General features: G+C 22.1%; 3 protein-coding genes across 3 annotated transcripts; 2 read left to right on the top strand and 1 right to left on the bottom strand.

The window, feature by feature from the left end:
* The first annotated feature begins 1,070 nt into the window (after positions 1–1,070).
* Positions 1,071–11,095, top strand: LOC122850560. Its single transcript, XM_044149691.1, has 12 exons — positions 1,071–1,215; positions 1,294–1,460; positions 1,566–1,781; positions 2,053–2,469; positions 2,544–2,745; positions 3,180–3,263; positions 3,314–3,318; positions 5,365–5,587; positions 8,245–8,381; positions 8,473–8,664; positions 8,752–9,001; positions 10,134–11,095. The coding sequence occupies exons 1-12, from the start codon at positions 1,071–1,073 to the stop codon at positions 11,078–11,080; spliced, it is 2,985 nt and encodes a 994-aa protein (XP_044005626.1). The 3' UTR covers positions 11,081–11,095.
* Positions 11,096–12,148: 1,053 nt separating this feature from the next.
* Positions 12,149–14,156, top strand: LOC122849607. Its single transcript, XM_044148374.1, has 5 exons — positions 12,149–12,256; positions 12,688–12,765; positions 12,826–13,008; positions 13,647–13,800; positions 13,917–14,156. Exons 2-5 carry the CDS (start codon positions 12,688–12,690, stop codon positions 14,078–14,080), a joined length of 579 nt encoding a protein of 192 aa, XP_044004309.1. The 5' UTR covers positions 12,149–12,256; the 3' UTR covers positions 14,081–14,156.
* Positions 14,157–14,549: 393 nt separating this feature from the next.
* Positions 14,550–17,798, bottom strand: LOC122850559 (MATH and LRR domain-containing protein PFE0570w-like). Its single transcript, XM_044149690.1, has 6 exons — positions 17,566–17,798; positions 17,378–17,495; positions 17,037–17,285; positions 15,566–16,951; positions 14,832–15,226; positions 14,550–14,711 (listed from the first exon to the last, which is right to left on the bottom strand). The coding sequence occupies exons 1-6, from the start codon at positions 17,722–17,724 to the stop codon at positions 14,550–14,552; spliced, it is 2,469 nt and encodes an 822-aa protein (XP_044005625.1). The 5' UTR covers positions 17,725–17,798.
* Between the last annotated feature and the right edge of the window lie 1,277 nt (positions 17,799–19,075).

Raw genomic sequence — 19,075 nt, 5'->3', positions numbered from 1 at the left:
TTTATTTACATTTTTAACACTTGTTAATATGACAATTTACAAAAAAAAAAAGAAATTTTAATTTTCATAAAGGATAAAAATATGATTAATACAATATATTTAATTCAACTTTTATTATTTAAAAAAAAAACTTTTATAAAGGTTGAATAAGCTGAGTGATTATCATTTAAATATAATTTTTATTATTCGAATTGTTTGGAGAAGCATGAGTTTTATATTTCTAATGTTTATTATCGATTAATAATTATTAATTATGAACGTGTATGATAAGTAAATGAATGAACAAATACTATTTTAAATAACACTTATTTAATAATATTATATAATAATATGTAATTATTTTAAATAACAATTATTCAAGTACGTAATGAATAAATAAATAATTTCACAATTGTAAATGCATGATTGAAAGTTTTAATCATTCAATAATAACAACAATATTATATTTAGATATTTTTGTTGTGGTTTGTATTCATATATATAAAAAAAAAAAAATTGAATTTTTTTTTATTCGTTACAAGAAAAAAAATATTAATAAAAAAGTTCGGTGAAAAGAACAAGGCAATCAAACGAATATTCTAAACAAAAGAATTATTTGTAATACTAGTTCTATATTATTTCTTTACTATGACAAAATAAGTGTTAAATTTTACAGTCTTATGTTAACAGTGCAACTGGATAGATCAACTTTCAAAAAATTTAAAAAATAACGTATTGTTATTAAACAAAATTCTAAAAAGTGTTAAAAAAATTTTTAGACAATAATTTCTACAAGTTTTTAAATTAATATTAAGGATTATAAAACTTTTTTGATTTTGAAATTAAGTCATTAATAAAATTTTATAAAAAGAAAATTACATTTCATAAAAACAGAATTTTTTAAATTTTACAAATATTCTATTTACATTATACAATTAACTATTAAATTGACGAAAAAAAAATAATTACATTTATGTAATGCCAGAAATTGTAATCTGATATTATAGACAATAAATTTTTAAATCTTAAAAAAATTTTAAAAAATGTTGAGTTACTCTTGGATATTGTTGATAATTTTTTCTACACCAGTAATGTCAGCTGGTAAAATTAAAACAATATATCAATGGTCTTGGGTTGATTATTTATGGGAGAGTAATGAACAAAAAATTCAAGCAATTCAATCTGGTGATTATAATTATACAAAACCAGTGATACTTGATGTTGACGTGTGGAAAGGTAAAAAAATTGGTCAATTTGGATCATTGATAAAATTACTTAATTATTGTAAATATTATTATAGTTTCCTTTTTGTAGATCAAAAGATATTTGTAACAGTGATTAGATCAAAAGGTGTGCCAGCAAGTCTTACCATCATATCAAATGAAATTGGAAATGGTGGACCACTTTTAAAACCATATCCAAATTGGTCATGGGCTGAAAAAAATAATTGTCTAGCAATAACAAGTGTTTGGCGTGTAGCTGTAAGTATTTAAATTGAATTAAAAAAAAATAATATTATAAAGCAAACTTATTTTATAAAGATAATACAATATTTATATTTGAAAAAAAAAAAAAAAAAAAATCAGATAGATGAGTGTGATAGACTCTGGGTACTTGATACTGGACGTGTTGATGGAAAAAGAATTTGTCCAGCTCAATTGCTAGTTTTTAATTTAAACAATGACAGATTAATAGAAAGAATTATAATTGATGATCATATATCTGTTAATGAATTTACTGGTCTTGGATTTTTGGTAACGCCAATTGTAACAACATCTGGAAACCAATGCCAAGAGACTCGTGTAAGTTGAACTGTTTTTTTCTTTCAATAACAATATGAAGAAAATAAATTGTCCTATTTAATTTAATCTATTTTTAAAAAATATAATTTTGAGTGGGAAAATTAATTGCTCTTATAGTCTTGCTCAATATTATACAAGTGCAATTAGTATATTAATATATATTATTTAAAAGAAATATATATTAATACTTGATTCTTTGCTTCACTGAATTATAACAAAAAGTAGTTTATTGTCAATAAGAACATGAAGGTAATGAATAATAATTTTACAGGTTTATATTGCTGATGTTGATGGTCATGCATTAATTGTTTATGATGGTTCATCAATGTGGCGACTTGATTCAACAGTATTTTTACCACAACAAAAATACACAAATATAACAGTTGCTGATCAAACGTTTTATCTTAATGATGGAATTTTGGGTATGGCTGTTAGTCCAATAATTAAAAATTATCGTTATCTTGTTTTTCGTCCACTTGCATCACGTGATATGTTTTATACTGAAATAAATAGTCTTGATAAATCTTACAATGACCATCCAGTTGGTTATTCTGTTGTAACAAATATTTTACCAAGTCAAGCTGCAGCAATGGCATTTTCAAAAGATGGAACATTATTTTTTGGTTTAACCAAAGAAATAGCAATTGCATGTTGGAACATTAAAATGCCCTTGAAACGTAAAAACATTGTGAGTAAAAAAAAAATATTATTTTTAAATTAATGTAATTATTTAAATGACTATTTTCTTTATTTTAATTTTAGGTAATACTTGATCAGGATGAATATGCATATCAATTTGCAAGTGGAGTCAAGATTATCCCAGAAAGAATAACTGGTCGAAAAGAAGAGCTATGGATTGCGACTAATAGATATCAAAAAATAGCAACAAATACACAAAATTTTAATGAAATTAATTTTCGAATTTTAAGAGCTCAAGTGGATGATTTAATTGTCAATACAAATTGCAATGCTTAACTTAATTGAATATATTATTTTTCATTTTATATAAACAAATTAAAATTATATAAATTTTTGTTTTACATATATAGTATTGATAATTTGTAATGATATAAATAAATATTTTTATTTCTTTTTAAATTTATTATTGTTCATTGAATTTGTACGTGATGAAAACTCGAAATAAATATCCTGATTTATAATGAAAAATTAATTTTTTAAAAACAATAAAAAAATTAATTTTTTAAAAACGTGATTATTTAATTTTTTTAAAAATTAAATCAACCTATAAATACACGTAATTTATAAATTAAATTAATCACTAAAAAAATAATTTTTCATCAAGTTTTTATTGTTAATATTTCGATTTTTTTTAAATTATTTTTTAACAACATTTTCCATTTGCAAACATCTTAAATTTGCAAACACATGTGTTTGAAGATGGAGAAGAAGAAAAATTATCTCCAAATCAAACTGATTTTGATTCATATTGGTTTTATCCATTTGATTTTGATGTTCCAAAAGGTGAGTAATTAAATATTAGAAATTAAATTGTCATTATTAAATAACTAAAGAACAAGCAATTGGTTGTTAGTATATAAACATGCCACTTACACTTCGGATTTCTCCGGATTTCTACGTAATTGAGACTTCCGGAAATATTTACGGAGTAATCTCCAGACTATTTCCATATTATCTTCGCTTGAATTTTCGCTTGAAAAAACCAATGAAAAAAAATGGGAAAAATTAATTTAAAAAACCAGAAATAAGAGTTTACATACAAAAAATAAAAAAGGTATTTTTTCCAAAAAAATTCGGAGAAAATCCGGAGAAAATTCGAAAAAACTCCGGATTAATATCTCCGGAAGTCTCAATTACCCAGAAAATCCGGAAAAATCCAGAGACGATCCGGAGAAAATCCGGAGAGATTATTTCTACCAGGGATTAATTGTGAAAAAAAATTTAATACACTTTTTAAAATAAAAACAATACACAATTTGTTTTTTTAAATTGAAACAGGAAATTAATATTAATTAATAATTAATTACGTAAATGAAAATAAATAAAAAATATGGTAATTACTAATTATCAATGTAAAAATATTTATATTTATATTTAAAAAAAATATTCATGTTATCTTATAAACATAAATATTTCTTGTCAATGATTGACCACAAAAAAAAAGTACAAAAAAAATTACATTTTAGTAAAAAATAAATGAATGAAAGGATCTATTTGCATAACGTCATGGTTTTTTTATTTATTGATCACTGATTCGAATATATTAAAATCGACAATTCATCCATAAGAAAAATAAAACTTGGTAATCACTTTCTCCAAACACTATAAACTATTTTATTTTTTTCATAATATTTCTTCCCACTTTTTATTTTCTTTTTTTCATAATCAATTTTGCTATTATCATTCTTTCCGCATTAGAATATTTATGTAACAGCTATCAAGCCAAGAAGATCAATACCAATAATTTTTTCAGTTTCATTTCTTATTTCTCGACATAAACAACGTGATTAATTTGCCACTGTCAATCAAATTAAATGTCAATTGGCTAATTATCAATCACGACATAAATAAATAGAAAATTAAATACAAAAAAATATCTAAATAATATTTTAATTGCATTAAATGATTTTTATTTTAATATAAAAAATGAGTGTTAAATATTAATTGTCCTATTTAGTGAAAATAAAAATTTTTTATCAGTGAAACAATGTAACAATTTAAATATAATTATACACTTGAAATAGTGTTAAATATTGTGTATTTAAAATATTATTAATGTCCCATAATTACACACATGCCTTTTTTTTTAATAAATGTTTATAAATTTTATTAAAATAGTGAGTAAATTTATCGTCGTTCTAAATGCCTCACAGCCCGAAGAAATTTCTTTCAAGTGAAATTCTACACACTTGCTTAACCCCGTTAATTTTTTGCACGATTTTGTCCTCATTTTGAATTTATGAATATTAATTCAAAGATAAGATTGAAAGTATTTTAAATGTATCTCAATATTTTATCAATTTACAAAAAATAATATTTTTTTTTTCGATAAAAATCTTCATATAATTTCTTTCATGATTTTTTTTATTACTGTCGTTTTTTATGGTTTTTTTTTTATTTAAAAATTTTTTTTTTTTTTATTTAATTATGGAGTGTGTATGGTCATCACTTGCGCTAATTGTTACAGCTCGTGACGTTAGTAGGTGCTTCAAATAAAAGAGGTAATTACTTTTATAAAAAAAAAAAAAAAAAAAAAATGACTTTAATAAATCATAGAGATAGTTTTTTTTTAATCCTCAAACATGTTGATTTTCATTCGGTGTTTTGATACGTACACGTGAACAGTGTTAAATTTTTTTTTCAAATTAAAATTAATCTCGTAATTTTAAAACTGAAATTTTTTCTATAAAGACATTATTTTCTTTTTAGACTGCTGGTGAATCGATCAAGTGTTGTGGTTAATTTTTTTTTATTTATTTTCATTTCCATGCCGGTATTAAATGAAGTGTTATTCATAAAAAAATTAATTGTTTATTAAATCATGGATAATGATTTTCTTTTTACTATTGCCAATGATAAAAAATTCAAATAATGTGAAAAAAAAAAATACGCATGTGTTATAAATATTATCAGAATGTCATCGAATATATTTCCGAAAAAATTTTATCCGAATATTCATAATGATTATGTGATTGATGACAGTAATGAATTTTTTAACGAACAAAATGATTCAAGTTTTAATGAACCTTTATATGATTACCATGATAAATTTCTTAGAAAACACAGTTTTCATACGCAGATTAATTTTAATGGACACAATGAAATTCGTAAGTTGATTTTTTAATTTTTTTAAATATTTAAAATTCAATATTTAATTTGTTTTTTTTTTTTCTTTAAATATAATAATTTTACATTGAGTTATTTTACAGATAATAAATTTTTAGATGTACTTTTTTTAACATAAAAAAAAAATATAAAAAAATTAGATTATTTTACTATTTTTATTATTCTATAAAAAAAAAAAAAATTGAATTTCTAAATGTAAACGTATTAAAATCTTTGAACCGATTAAAATAGATTTATGGAATGATGGTACTGCAAAAGAAATAATTTTTTATGTATAAATGAAAATAAAATACAAACAGTTTATTTTATGCACGATATAGTTTTGAATAAATATAATAAAATTATGTAGTTTGATTTTTCAAAGTAAGATATAATTATTAAAATAGATACATGTAATAAAAAGATAAAAAAAGTATTAGTACATGTACATGTTATAGTCATTCAATTGACGGTATAACTTTCCATTATCTCCGCACAATTAACAATGTTTATGTAATATAAAATAATGAACAAGTTCCGTTAATTTTTTTTATTTAATTTTTTATATATATTCATATACAAACAATGACTTGTTATATTTTCCAAATGATTGTGGTTGAGAAAAATAAATTTAACATTATTTTGAAACGATAATGCTATATTTTTTTTATTTTTTTATAACAAATCAAAATATGTCTGGTGAAAATAAAAAAAAAGTTGGTTAAAAATATTCCAAATATTCTCTTTTATAAATAAATTACTTCATTACGGATTATCCAAGACATATATATAACGATAATTTTGTTAAATATATGTCAGAAAAAAATAAACATTTTATACAATACTTCAAAGTGAATATTATAATTAAAAAAATAATAACATTGAGTCATAACAATAACTCATTAATTTAATTTATAAAAAAATAAGTAAATTATTAAATTTATTGTAAATATACTTGTAATAATTGTGGACACATTTAAATTATCCAATAAACAATTATGTTGCTCGTAAAAATTTTTAAACTAACAAACGCTGTTAGAGAAATATTTTCTTGAAGACTTTTTTAGTCATAAAACCGCAGAATGCATTAAATAATTTTCGAAAAATAAAAAAAATTGTTTCAATTAGAAATAAGAACAAGTAGGTTGTTAATTCCCAAGTGTCCGAATAGGTCTGTTGACATTAATCTACGAACATTCAAAGTGAACCAGTCCAGGTTTGAGACTAGCACAGAGTGCTGTTCGATTACGATGCTAGGTCTCTCCTTGGTTTCGAACAGTTTCGAACTGCCAACCTCAGACTCGAAATGCGAGTGCCTTACCAACTCAACTGGAGAGAAGCGTAACGTTGAGTAATCAACTTTTTTAGTTCATGTTTGATGCTCATAATCAATAATAATTATAATAATTTATAATTATTTAATTCAAGAGAAAATTATACTACTAATTTATCGTCAAAAAAATTATTATATTTTAAAAATTATAATAATAAAAATAATAAATAATAATTAAAAATTTTAAAAATTATAATAATAAAAATCATTTTTTTAATTATCAATTTGAACGACGAATTTAATAGTCTCTTTTTTATAATAGAATATTGTTAATTTAATTTTTTAAAATAGGAGAAAAATATAATAAAATTATATAACAAATTAAAAATATTAAGAAAAATAAAATAATAAACTAAAAGAATAATAAAAAATAGGAAAAAAGAAATTTATATATATGCTAAATAAAAGAGAAAGGAATAATTATTTGTGCATGTACATATTTTGTTTGTTTGTGTCATCTGTAATTTTTTTTTTTATTATATTTTATCAAGTACCGGAAGTCTATTGATCTCGACTGCATTAAGTAGCATATAGTTTCTCATGAATTATTTCGAACGTTAGCAATGTAACTCGAGAGAGAAATGAGGCAATGAAATACATGATTTTTTTTTTCTTTTCATTCTTTACGTAGATATAGAGAAGATATATTTATTAAGTAGGGGAAATAATAATGTTGGATAAATAAAAACAGCTTTTACTCTCGAAAGAGATTCAATCTCGAAGATGAGCAAACAAATAAAATAGTCGTCATTTAAACTTACTTTCAATAACATGCTATTTTAGAAACATTAAAATATTAATAATAAGATATTTTGATTTTTAATACTTACAGTTAATTAGTATTTTTTTTTTAATTTGTATTATTATTTGTTTTTATAGGTACGAAATATTTTTTAAAAATTAAAAAAAATCTATTTATTTGTGATTAATAAATTTTTTTTTCTATTTTAATTTTAATTATTTTTTTTGTGTGAAAGTTTTTTTTTTAAATAATCATTTCGATTTAAAATTTATCCTTTGTCATTGTCGATTTTATTTTGTTAATTACGAAATTTAAAAATAAAAAAAAATGAAAATTAGTTAAAGTGATTGTTTTTTTTAATGTGTGATATATTTTTTTTTTATTTATTTATTTGAAATATTTTTAACAATAAAATTATAAAATTTAAAAACAAAAAAATTAATTAAAAGGTCAATTTTACAATTAGTAAAAGTGTTAAATAATTTAATTGAATTTAAAAATAATAAAAAAACATTAATTATAAAAACAAATTATGATTAAAAAAATTATTTTGATAAATTTTAATATATTGTTTTGCTAAACAGGCATGACGAATGTGGTGCCACTGTTGGTGTCTATGACCCTGCTTGGTCTTCAAGAATTTGCTGCTCAATCTGACCCAGATTCACTGATTTCAAAAGAACTTGAACCGCCAAGACCTACAAATGGTGATTACAAAGCCGTAAGTTCAAAAATTACTCAATATAAAAAATAAAAAAATAAATAATCTAATATTAATGAATTTGTTTTGTTTCTTTTGTAACTTCTTTCAGTCATCAAATAGTTTTTTAACACCGGAAATTTTAAATTCAATGAGATCAAGTAGACTTGCGACAAATTATCAATCAACAAGTGGATATGATAATGACATAGATCAAGATATAATTAACTCGCCAAATCCAACATTTGAGACAATAAATAATATTTTACCAACAGAAGAAAAACCTGGACCAGCTATGGAAATTGTAATTTAAAAAACCTTACAAATATTTACGTTACAATATTTCAACTTTCAAGTATTTGATGTATGCACTTTTGTTGTATTTTTTAAGGTTCATTCATGGAAAGTATTAGATTTTGAGTTTGAAAGTAAATCAGCAAGGAAACATGCAATTGCTGAAGGAATTTATATACCAGAAAATAATTCACCATTGGGTATTGAATATTGGCATGAACGTATATTTATAACATTACCAAAATGGAGAACAGGTGTACCAGCAACATTAACAACAGTACCACGTTATACATCAACTAAATCACCAAAATTACGACCATATCCATCATGGGGTTGGCATCATCAAGGTAAATTCATAAAAAAATTAAGTAAAGTTTATGTTGAATTGATATTAACAGAGTCCATCCTATTGTTTTTGTATTTAAAATATGATTTATCATTTCTTGTAAATACACCTCACCAAAGTCGACATCATGTGTTTGTTGATAATTACAAGCATGATTTAGAGTTCTTATTCTAGCTGTTTTAATAATTTCATGAAATACATTTGGTATTTGTTCTGATAATGGGTATAATTCTGATGAATTTTGATTTGCAATTATTGTTACTCTTTGATGATCATTGGTGTATGCTTCTTGAAGCAAATCAATTGTCTCATAATATTCCATATCATTATTGTCATTATTGTTTTTATATTTGAAATATGATTTATCAATTGATTGTGGATTTTCTTCATAACTTTGTAAATTCAATGACCAATTTATATTAGCAATTTTATTTTTTAAACTTGATGAATAAAAAGAATTGCTTTTACAAGAATTATCCATAAATTTATAATCAATTTTGTTTTTTAAATTTTTTGTTGAATTAATATTAATAGATGAATTATTTTTTTGAAATAATGAATCAAATGAATTTAATTTATGAGCTTTATTTATATCAAGATTTTTTTTTGGAATTAAATTTTTCTTGCCATTCAATATTCGAGGCATTGTTTTTTCTTTTTGATGATTCTCATTTTTTTGTTTTTGTCTTGATAATAATTTTTGTAAATTTTGATGCTCTAGCTTTTTCTTATCAATGTATAGGGTTTTTGCATTATATGCTTTTAATGCTTTAATTTCTTCACTTTCAGTTATTAATTTTTTTTTAACATTCTCTTATTTTTTATCATCCGTTTGACATACACTGTCAGTCATTATTTTAATATTTTTATTTTGTTTATCAGACGTAAATCTAAGATTTTTATATTCATAATTATTATTTAATTTTTCATCAACATCTGAATTTGGTTTAACAAGTTCAATACTCATACCATCTAATACCCATGATCTACTTATTTCAATTTTGTCATTATTATTATCAATATTATTTTGTTGTCTTTTAGAGTCAACTTGTTGAAGTGTTGATTCAAATAATCCCCCAATTATTTGCAATCTATCTTGTCATTTTGTAAATATCTTATTGATATTCTTGCAGATTCATGTGGAGGAATGACATCAGTATTTAGAATTCAAGTTGATGAATGTGATAGATTATGGGTACTTGATTCAGGAACAATAAATTTAACAGAAACACCAAAACAAATATGTCCACCAGCAATATTTATATTTGATTTACGTACTGATCGTTTAATAAGACGTTATCAAATACCAGAAGACCAAGTTAAACAAGATTCATTATGGTCAAATATTGTTATTGACATACGTAATAATGATTGCAATAATGCAAAAGCATATTTATCAGATGTGTGGCGTTATGCAATGATAGTATATGATTATTCAAATGATACATCATTTCGTTTTCAACATCATTTTTTTTTACCTGATCCATTATCATCACGTTATGAGTTACATGGCTTACAATTTCAATGGATGGATGGTGTACTTGGTTTATCATTAAGTCCACTTGATATTAATGATGATAAAACATTATTTTTTCATTCAATGTCAAGTTTTCGTGAATTTGCTGTATCAACAATGACATTAATTGATAAAAATACTGCTGAAACAAATCCAGAAAATTTTGTACCAGTTGGTAAACCAAGAGCAAAAGATTATGGACATTCATCTGGTTCTGGTATTGATAAAAATGGTGTTATGTTTTTTAATATGGTTACACGTGATTCAATATGGTGTTGGGATACTAGAAAAGAATATATACCACAAAATTTTGGTGTTGTTGGTGTTAATAATGAAACATTAATATTTCCAAATGATTTAAGAATTGATAATGAAGATAAACAAAGTTTTTGGATAATATCAAATAAATTACCAATGTATATTTATGGACCATGGGATACAAATGTTATTAATTTTCGTATTTATAGAGGATATGTACAAGATGCTGTTAAAAATACTGTTTGTGATCCAAATTATGTTGTTCCATTGTCCAATAATAATAATGGATTTGATGAAACTTGTTAAACAAAAAAACAATCATCATTTTTTGTATTTTTATTTTTATATTATTGTATAGTTATTGCTTTGTTAAATATTAATTTATTAACAAACACATAAACAGTTGTTTTTAATATTTTTTTTTTGTATTAACTTGTTTAGAAATAAATTTTTTTTTTAAATAAAACAAAATATTCTTAGTAATTATTAATGAGATTCTTATTATTTTATGGTTTTTTATTTATAATAATCTTTGTTTTATTATTCCAAAGAAAAAACAAATAAAATAAAAATTTTTAGGTATGTATTATTTTTTAAAATATTTATAACGATAAAAAACGGAATTTGAGTTTTTAAATTTTCTTTAAATTGATTCACTTGATGAAATTTATTTTTATAATTTTTAAAACTCTTGGGGGGTTAATTTATGGTTGACCTAAATGATGCATCAATTTTAAAAATATTTACTTGAAAAAAAAAATAACATTTTTTATTATTATTAAATTAAAATTTATATCATTGTTTTGAATTTTTCTGTGAAATATTTTCTTTTGTTACACTCAGCAGAATGGAATGCTCAGTATTTTATTACAAAGTATAAATATTATAGTTATTTTATTACAAATACACACATTTCCAGGAATTCTTAGCAGTTTCTGTCTTATTTTTAGCTTCAACATTTAAAGCGGTATCTATTTTCTATCATGGAATAATTTTTCTTCTTTTTATGATTCATTAAACTATCCATAAAATAATTAATTTAAAAATATATAAATTAAATTACTATTAAAAAGAAAAAATTTTTAATATTAAAATTTAAATGTCTAATAAAATTAATCAATATATTTATAAGAAAAAAAAAGCAAAATCAATTTATAATTTTAAAAAATTTTTGTTAAAAAACAAATTCGATTGTTTTTTTTTTTCTATGTTACTTAATCAATTTTTAAAAATTTTATAGTCAAACTCTGATAGTCGTTATCGTTTTTAACACAGTAAAAAATGATTCACGACATTTTTAAGTACAATACCACATTAGTAGCAACGTAAATACACATCTTCTATTAAAAATTTGCGCATGCGTTTTTATGTTGACAACAGTACAGGGCAATGAAAAAATAATATTCCGCAGTTGTGTTGCAGTATTGCCTGGAAAATAATATTTAACACATACCGCACAAATTATTATCAACATCAATTAAGGTAAACAAACTTAAATATACACAACAAAAAAATTATTACACAATTTATTTAAAAAAAAAAAACAAGTAAAATCAACAATAAGCATAAATAATTTTGTTAATTTAACAAGAAAATTATATTTCATTGTTCCATATGACCTTGGTAATTGATTTATATTTATATTTTTTATTTTTATATAAATTATTTTTACTAAAACTTGATGCAATGTGTTTATTGATTGTCTATACACACATTCAAGTGAACCCTGGTCAATGTGAATGTCAAACAAGTGTTTTTTTTTTTTTTTCACTTTCTATATTTCACATCATAAAAAATATATAAATATATTCTCAACATCAACAGTAAATAATTTAATTACTTAATAACAATATCAAAAAATTATTTTAATTATTATTTCAAGTTAAAATTAATTATTTGTAATTTTTATTTAGATGATCATCCAAACAGAGAGATTACATTTTTGCTGTGCTCCAAAAACAGCAGTATTGATAATTGGAATTTTAAGTGCAGTAAGTATTTCAGGTGAAAAATAATTGTTCTTTTATTGATTGATTTTTTTTTCTATTTAGGGATCATGTATTCATGGGATTCTTGGTATTGCAAGTTTGGTGTATACACTGTCGTTTGATGATAATCAATATTATCATTACAGCTATGATTATTTAATGATATATTCAATATTAATTGGCACTTGTGTTTATCTATGGCTGAGCTTGGCAGCATCATTGGGATTAATTTATGGTGTACAAAAGGTATTTAAAAAATATTGCTATATCATTTTTAAACTTTATAATATAAATTTTATTAATAATCATTTGATAAGTAAAACAAAGAATTATATAATTTACATAAAATTATTTTTTATTCAATTAAAAAATTAAAAATATTTTTATTACTTACTTGAATTCTAGGCTTGATAATAAATTTAAAATTTAAATAATAATTAAATGCTATTTATAGAAAAATTAAAAAGACAATTTAAGGCTTAAAAATAAAATTTCAAACTAATAATTAAATTGAGTCGTTAATAATTAAAACTGGAACTTTGATTTGTCGAAAAAATATTTATTCAAGTTCATTAATTAGCTTGTAATTTGGAGTAACTTTTAGAGAACTTATTGTAATTTTTTTTTAAACAAATAAGGCTTAATAGTGACTATTTTAAAAATCAATTTGAAATAATAATAAAACGTGCAGGTAAATCAAGATTAACTCAAAGAAATAAATATGATTGTTTATTTCGAAATTTTATTTCGATTTCAGATAAAATAATTTCGAATCATCTTAAAGAACAAAGCCAATAATATATATTTTTTTCTTTTGCTTATCCAATAGAAATACATAAATTATTTTAATATAAAAATAATTGTAATAATTATTTAATTTACAGAAACGATCAAATTATGTTTTTCCATTTGTATGCTTGACTTTGAGTGGATTCGTAACAAGTATTGCAGTATTCTTTGGTTTATCATCATATTTTCTACTCGCAGTACCACTTGATGTTGCTGTTTTTGCACTTTTATTTATGATTGGTTGTCTGTGTAAGTATTTACCATAAAATAAAATTATAATTACATTTAATTATTGATAATCAAGACCAGGATGTTTGCTGGTGTTAATCATTATATTCATTATTTTTTATTACTTTGTTTTGCAGATCTTCAAGCTTACTGTTTCATCATTGTAAAAGGATTTTACTATAATCTTTTGAAAAATGAATTTGAACAATCACCAAAGCTTGTTTACACATATCCAACAGTTGAAGTACCAACTACTACAAGTATTCCACCACCTTCTTCAGATGATCAAACAAATAAATAAATTTTATTTTCTTTTTTAATCTATTTAACATTTGTTTTTTTTTTTTTTTTTGTTTTTTAAAAATACGTATATACACTTTTATTCAAAGTGATTTTTAAAATATAAATGTTTATTCAATGTCTGTGAAAAATAAGGAAAAATAGATCTATATATAATTATTATCAGCACATTTTTTAATACCTCAGATAATAATGATATTTAAAAAATTATTTAAGTCGTTTTAAATATATATTTTAAGTGCTCATATTTTATTTTCAATATGTATTATAAAAAATATATAATTATGTGTATATAGATGCATAAAAAAAAATAAATAAAATACTATTAATTTTATTGTTCTTGTTAGAAATAAAATTCTATAAATCGAAAATATATGATTTTTTCTTGTTAAAAATATTTGCATTAATTTATTTTTATTCTTTTAAAGTGGTAATAATGATTTTAATGTTGACAAAATAATAAATGTTAATTAAGTCTCTATGAATTCAGACATATTGCTTTGTCCTCCAATTGATATTGTTGAATGAAGATGATCAATTGAACTTGTCTCATCAGTCAAACTACTATCTGTACTGTGAAAATCTCTTTCATTTATTTCAACAATTTCTATTGTTTCTATTGTTGGAGCTGTCTGTAGTTCATATCCAAGAATAAATAAAATACTTGATGTTATTGATGATAAAGATACTGAAATTTTGTTTTTAATTATATCAATTATATCAATTAATTTATTGAAATCAGGTATGGATACATCAATGTCATTAAATGGATTGATTACTAATTCATTCAGCAAGTTTTGAGGAAATAAATATTCACTTTCATTTGTATCATTAGCAGGTGATGGTAACTCACTAACAACTGGTATTGTAGAAATACTTTCAGACGAATTTCGATTATCAATTTGATTATTAACATTATTATCATTATCATTATTATCGTTCAAGTGCATCATTTCTTGTAAATACACTTCACCAAAGTCGACATCATGTGTTTGTTGATAATTACAAGCATGATTTAGAGTTCTTATTCTAGCTGTTTTAATAATTTCATGGAATACATTTGGTATTTGTTCTGATAATGGGTATAATTCTGATGAACTTTGATTTGCAATTATTGTTACTCTTTGATGATCATTGGTGTATGCTTCTTGAAGCAAATCAATTGTCTCATAATATTCCATATCATTATTGTCATTATTGTTTTTATATTTAAAATATGATTTATCAATTGATTGTGGATTTTCTTCATAACTTTGTAAATTCAATGACCAATTTATATTAGCAATTTTATTTTTTAAACTTGATGAATAAAAAGAATTGCTTTTACAAGAATTATCCATAAATTTATAATCAATTTTATTTTTTAAATTTTTTGTTGAATTAATATTAATAGATGAATTATTTTTTTGAAATAATGAATCAAATGAATTTAATTTATTAGCTTTATTTATATCAAGATTTTTTTTTGGAATTAAATTTTTTTTGCCATTCAATATTCGAGGCATTATTTTTTCTTTTTGATGATTCTCAATTTTTTGTTTTTGTCTTGATGATAATTTTTGTAAATTTTGATGCTCTAGCTTTTTCTTATCAATGTATAGGGTTTTTGCATTATATGCTTTTAATGCTTTAATTTCTTCACTTTCAATTATTAATTTTTTTTTAACATTATCTAGATTTTTATCATCCGTTTGACATACACTGTCAGTCATTATTTTAATATTTTTATTTTGTTTATCAGACGTAAATCTAAGATTTTTATATTCATAATTATTATTTAATTTTTCATCAACATCTGAATTTGGTTTAACAAGTTCAATACTCATACCATCTAATACCCATGATCTACTTATTTCAATTTTGTCATTATTATTATCAGTATTATTTTGTTGTCTTTTAGAGTCAACTTGTTGAAGTGTTGATTCAAATGATCCCCCAATTATTTGCAATCTATCTTGCCATTTTTTTGATATATTCATTCGATTAATTTTTCTCGGTAATGATTTATTTTCTGTAATATTATTATTACTATTATTTTTCTCAAATGATTTGTCCTTGTTTATTGATAATTTTTCATCTGTCTCATCACTATCATCATCATCCTCATCATCAGAGTACCAACTCGTCAATTCATCGTTATTAACATTAAAAATATTATTTTTATTTTTATAAAACATTTCTCTTTTTAAAATCCAACTGTCATCAGGCCAAGATATTTTTTTTTCACATTCAAAATTATCTTTATTAAATTTTTTTTTTTCTGATTCGTCACTTTTATCATTATCATTTTTATTTTCATCAACATTTATGTTATTTTTATTTTTCATATTTTCATTATTACTTGAACAACAACAATCTGACTCAACTTTATTATTTATAAATTTTTTTTCCTCACAAATATTTGATTTATCTTCTACATGTGTTTTTAATTCAATATTTAAAACTTTTTTGGCTGTTTCAGCAGGTGTCAATGTTAAATCACTCATGACGCTATCATCATCATAATAACCAACTGCTTGTAAATGTAATTTTTCATAGGATAGTGCTGTTAATGACCTTGAATATTTGTTCATAAATTCAATGTTGTAATCCATCGATGAATCATGTTCATTAAACACAATATTATCAAGACTTGAATAAAGTTTACTTTGCTTTATTAAAGTTTTACTTAAATTATATTTTTCATCATAAACATATTCATAATTTCCCGGTAATTTTATATTTTTCATTTTAAAACCAAGCATTATATTTGATGATTCCGTATCATTCTTAAGAAATTCAAGATGATTTAATCTTGTTAATTTTCGTTGTTGAATTTTTTCAAGTTTTTTATAAAACTCATGCATTGTTAACCAACTATAAATTGATGGAGCTAAAATTTTAATACAAAATTATAAATAAAAATTTAATTATTCTATAAATTTTTAAATAAATTGATGATTCAATTTTTTTCTCACCAGTTGTTAATATTTTTTCAATGATAAATAAAAATACTAAAATTCCAGTAATTTTTTTTTCAATATATAATAATAAAATAACTGTAATAACAATAAGTTCAATAATAATATTTTTAAATGCACTTATTAATAGCCAAGGAATTAAAAATTTTCCACGACACCAAGTTAAGATTGAATAAAAATTTGGTAGATAACTTAGTGTATGCAATGGAGCAATAATTATTCGTGAAATAACAATCCAGGTTAATACTTAAATTGAAAACGATAATAAAAAAAATAATTTTATTATTTAACTAATTAAATTTACACTTTGAAATTAAGTTATTTAATTTATACATTACCAGTTTCAATGATTAGCTCATTTTTGTTATTGTTATTCTGATTGAGAAATTGAATGTTTGAAATTTCGTTAACCTGGTGAGTCCAGTTGAATTTTTTCCAATCCCAAAAACTGTTTAGCTAATATAATTTAATGTAAAAATTTAGGTATAATAAATAATTATTATTGTTAATTAATAAAAGTACTTACTGCACCTAAAAAATTCATAATTAATAAATCAGTTTGAAATGAGACACCCCAAAAATGACAAAATATTTTTGAAAATAATGACAACGGTATTAAAAAAATTTTTGCATTCAAATTTTTTGCTGTTGGTATTATAGGTATTAAATTTTGTAAGTTGAACATGTATATGTGTTTAATGAAATTTTAATTATATAATAATTTTGATGTCAAAAATAATAATAAAAATAATTGTTTACGTCAGAAATAACATTTTAGGTTGTTAACTGATTGTCAATTTTTTTTTATTATTTATACATAACTTTATTGAGTATTTTTTATTAGGAATATATATAGTAGACATAATGACAAAAAGGCGTAAGTGCTAAAAAAAAATACTTATAATTTATTCAATCTTCAAAAAATCCTGATAAATCTAAATCCAAAAAAAGCTGAACATACGCCTTTTCAACGTTATAACTTATAACTTAAACTTATAACTTAAACAAATAATCTACTTAACACACAAAAAGCGTAAAATGAAGTTAATTAAATATTAATATTTATAAATATAATTATTCAAAAAAAAAAAAATTCTCATTAATTTTATATTATTAATTATTTTCATAATATACTTACAGTACATTTGTTAATAATTACAATTACAATTATTATCAATGATAAATTTAACAATTTTTGCATTAGCACTGTGCTTTTTCTGTAAAATTATTATATTTATTATATTTTTATTCAAGAAATAGCCAAGTTGAGAAACATGCATATAAACATAATAATAATTATTATAAATAATTTGAAGTTATTTTTTTAATAAACAAATAATTCTGTTTTTTTTATCGAAAATACAAAAAGAATATAATGAAATGTACTATTGAACATCGTAAATCTCACCATGCAACATATAGTAGATTTAACGAACGCTAGACTTGACTATGCAACATAGTACTTCTTAACAAGATACATCATATCTTTTCCAATTGAAACATTGTAAACTATACTATGTGCATAGCACATGTTATTATTTTTTCGAAAACGTCCCCTAGTACCAGAAAAAATAGTAAAAATAATTCTTTTTGTAAAAATAATGCTCAAGCAATACCTAGGTATTTGATAAGTTGAATCACTGTTATAAAACATGTACATTGTGCTGTATTTCATATTAATATATAAATTTTAGATAAATTTTTCTAACCAGTATAATAATATAAATGAACTCATGAAAGATTTGATATTTGTTCTGATAACGCGTATAATTCTTGCATTATATGCTTTTAATGCTTTAATTTCTTCACTTTCAGTTATTAATTTTTTTTTAACATTATCTAATTTTTTATCATCCGTTTGACATACACTATCAGTCATTATTTTAATATTTTTATTTTGTTTATCAGACGTAAATCTAAGATTTTTATATTCATAATTATTATTTAATTTTTCATCAACATCTGAATTTGGTTTAACAAGTTCAATACTCATACCATCTAATACCCATGATCTACTTATTTCAATTTTGACATTA

Source organism: Aphidius gifuensis, linkage group LG2 (genome assembly GCF_014905175.1).
Source record: "Aphidius gifuensis isolate YNYX2018 linkage group LG2, ASM1490517v1, whole genome shotgun sequence".
Taxonomy (NCBI): domain Eukaryota; kingdom Metazoa; phylum Arthropoda; class Insecta; order Hymenoptera; family Braconidae; genus Aphidius; species Aphidius gifuensis.
Note: the sequence above shows the minus strand (reverse complement) of the source record. Positions and strands in the feature narration are given on the sequence as shown.

What these genes read in the sequence shown, in the direction of transcription:
- LOC122850559 (XM_044149690.1), bottom strand. Translation starts at nt 17,724, where the DNA reads ATGTTCAACTTACAAAATTTAATACCTATAATACCAACAGCAAAAAAT. An exon ending in TGAGCTAATCATTGAAACTG is followed by an intron (nt 17,286 to 17,377) that starts GTAATGTATAAA and finishes TTTCAATTTAAG; the next exon opens with TATTAACCTGGATTGTTATT. An exon ending in TGAAAAAATATTAACAACTG is followed by an intron (nt 16,952 to 17,036) that starts GTGAGAAAAAAA and finishes TTAAAATTTTAG; the next exon opens with CTCCATCAATTTATAGTTGG.
- LOC122849607 (XM_044148374.1), top strand. Translation starts at nt 12,688, where the DNA reads ATGATCATCCAAACAGAGAGATTACATTTTTGCTGTGCTCCAAAAACA. An exon ending in TAATTTATGGTGTACAAAAG is followed by an intron (nt 13,009 to 13,646) that starts GTATTTAAAAAA and finishes TTTAATTTACAG; the next exon opens with AAACGATCAAATTATGTTTT. An exon ending in ATTTATGATTGGTTGTCTGT is followed by an intron (nt 13,801 to 13,916) that starts GTAAGTATTTAC and finishes TTTGTTTTGCAG; the next exon opens with ATCTTCAAGCTTACTGTTTC.
- LOC122850560 (XM_044149691.1), top strand. Translation starts at nt 1,071, where the DNA reads ATGTCAGCTGGTAAAATTAAAACAATATATCAATGGTCTTGGGTTGAT. An exon ending in CCTTGAAACGTAAAAACATT is followed by an intron (nt 2,470 to 2,543) that starts GTGAGTAAAAAA and finishes TTTTAATTTTAG; the next exon opens with GTAATACTTGATCAGGATGA. An exon ending in TAATGGACACAATGAAATTC is followed by an intron (nt 5,588 to 8,244) that starts GTAAGTTGATTT and finishes TTTGCTAAACAG; the next exon opens with GCATGACGAATGTGGTGCCA.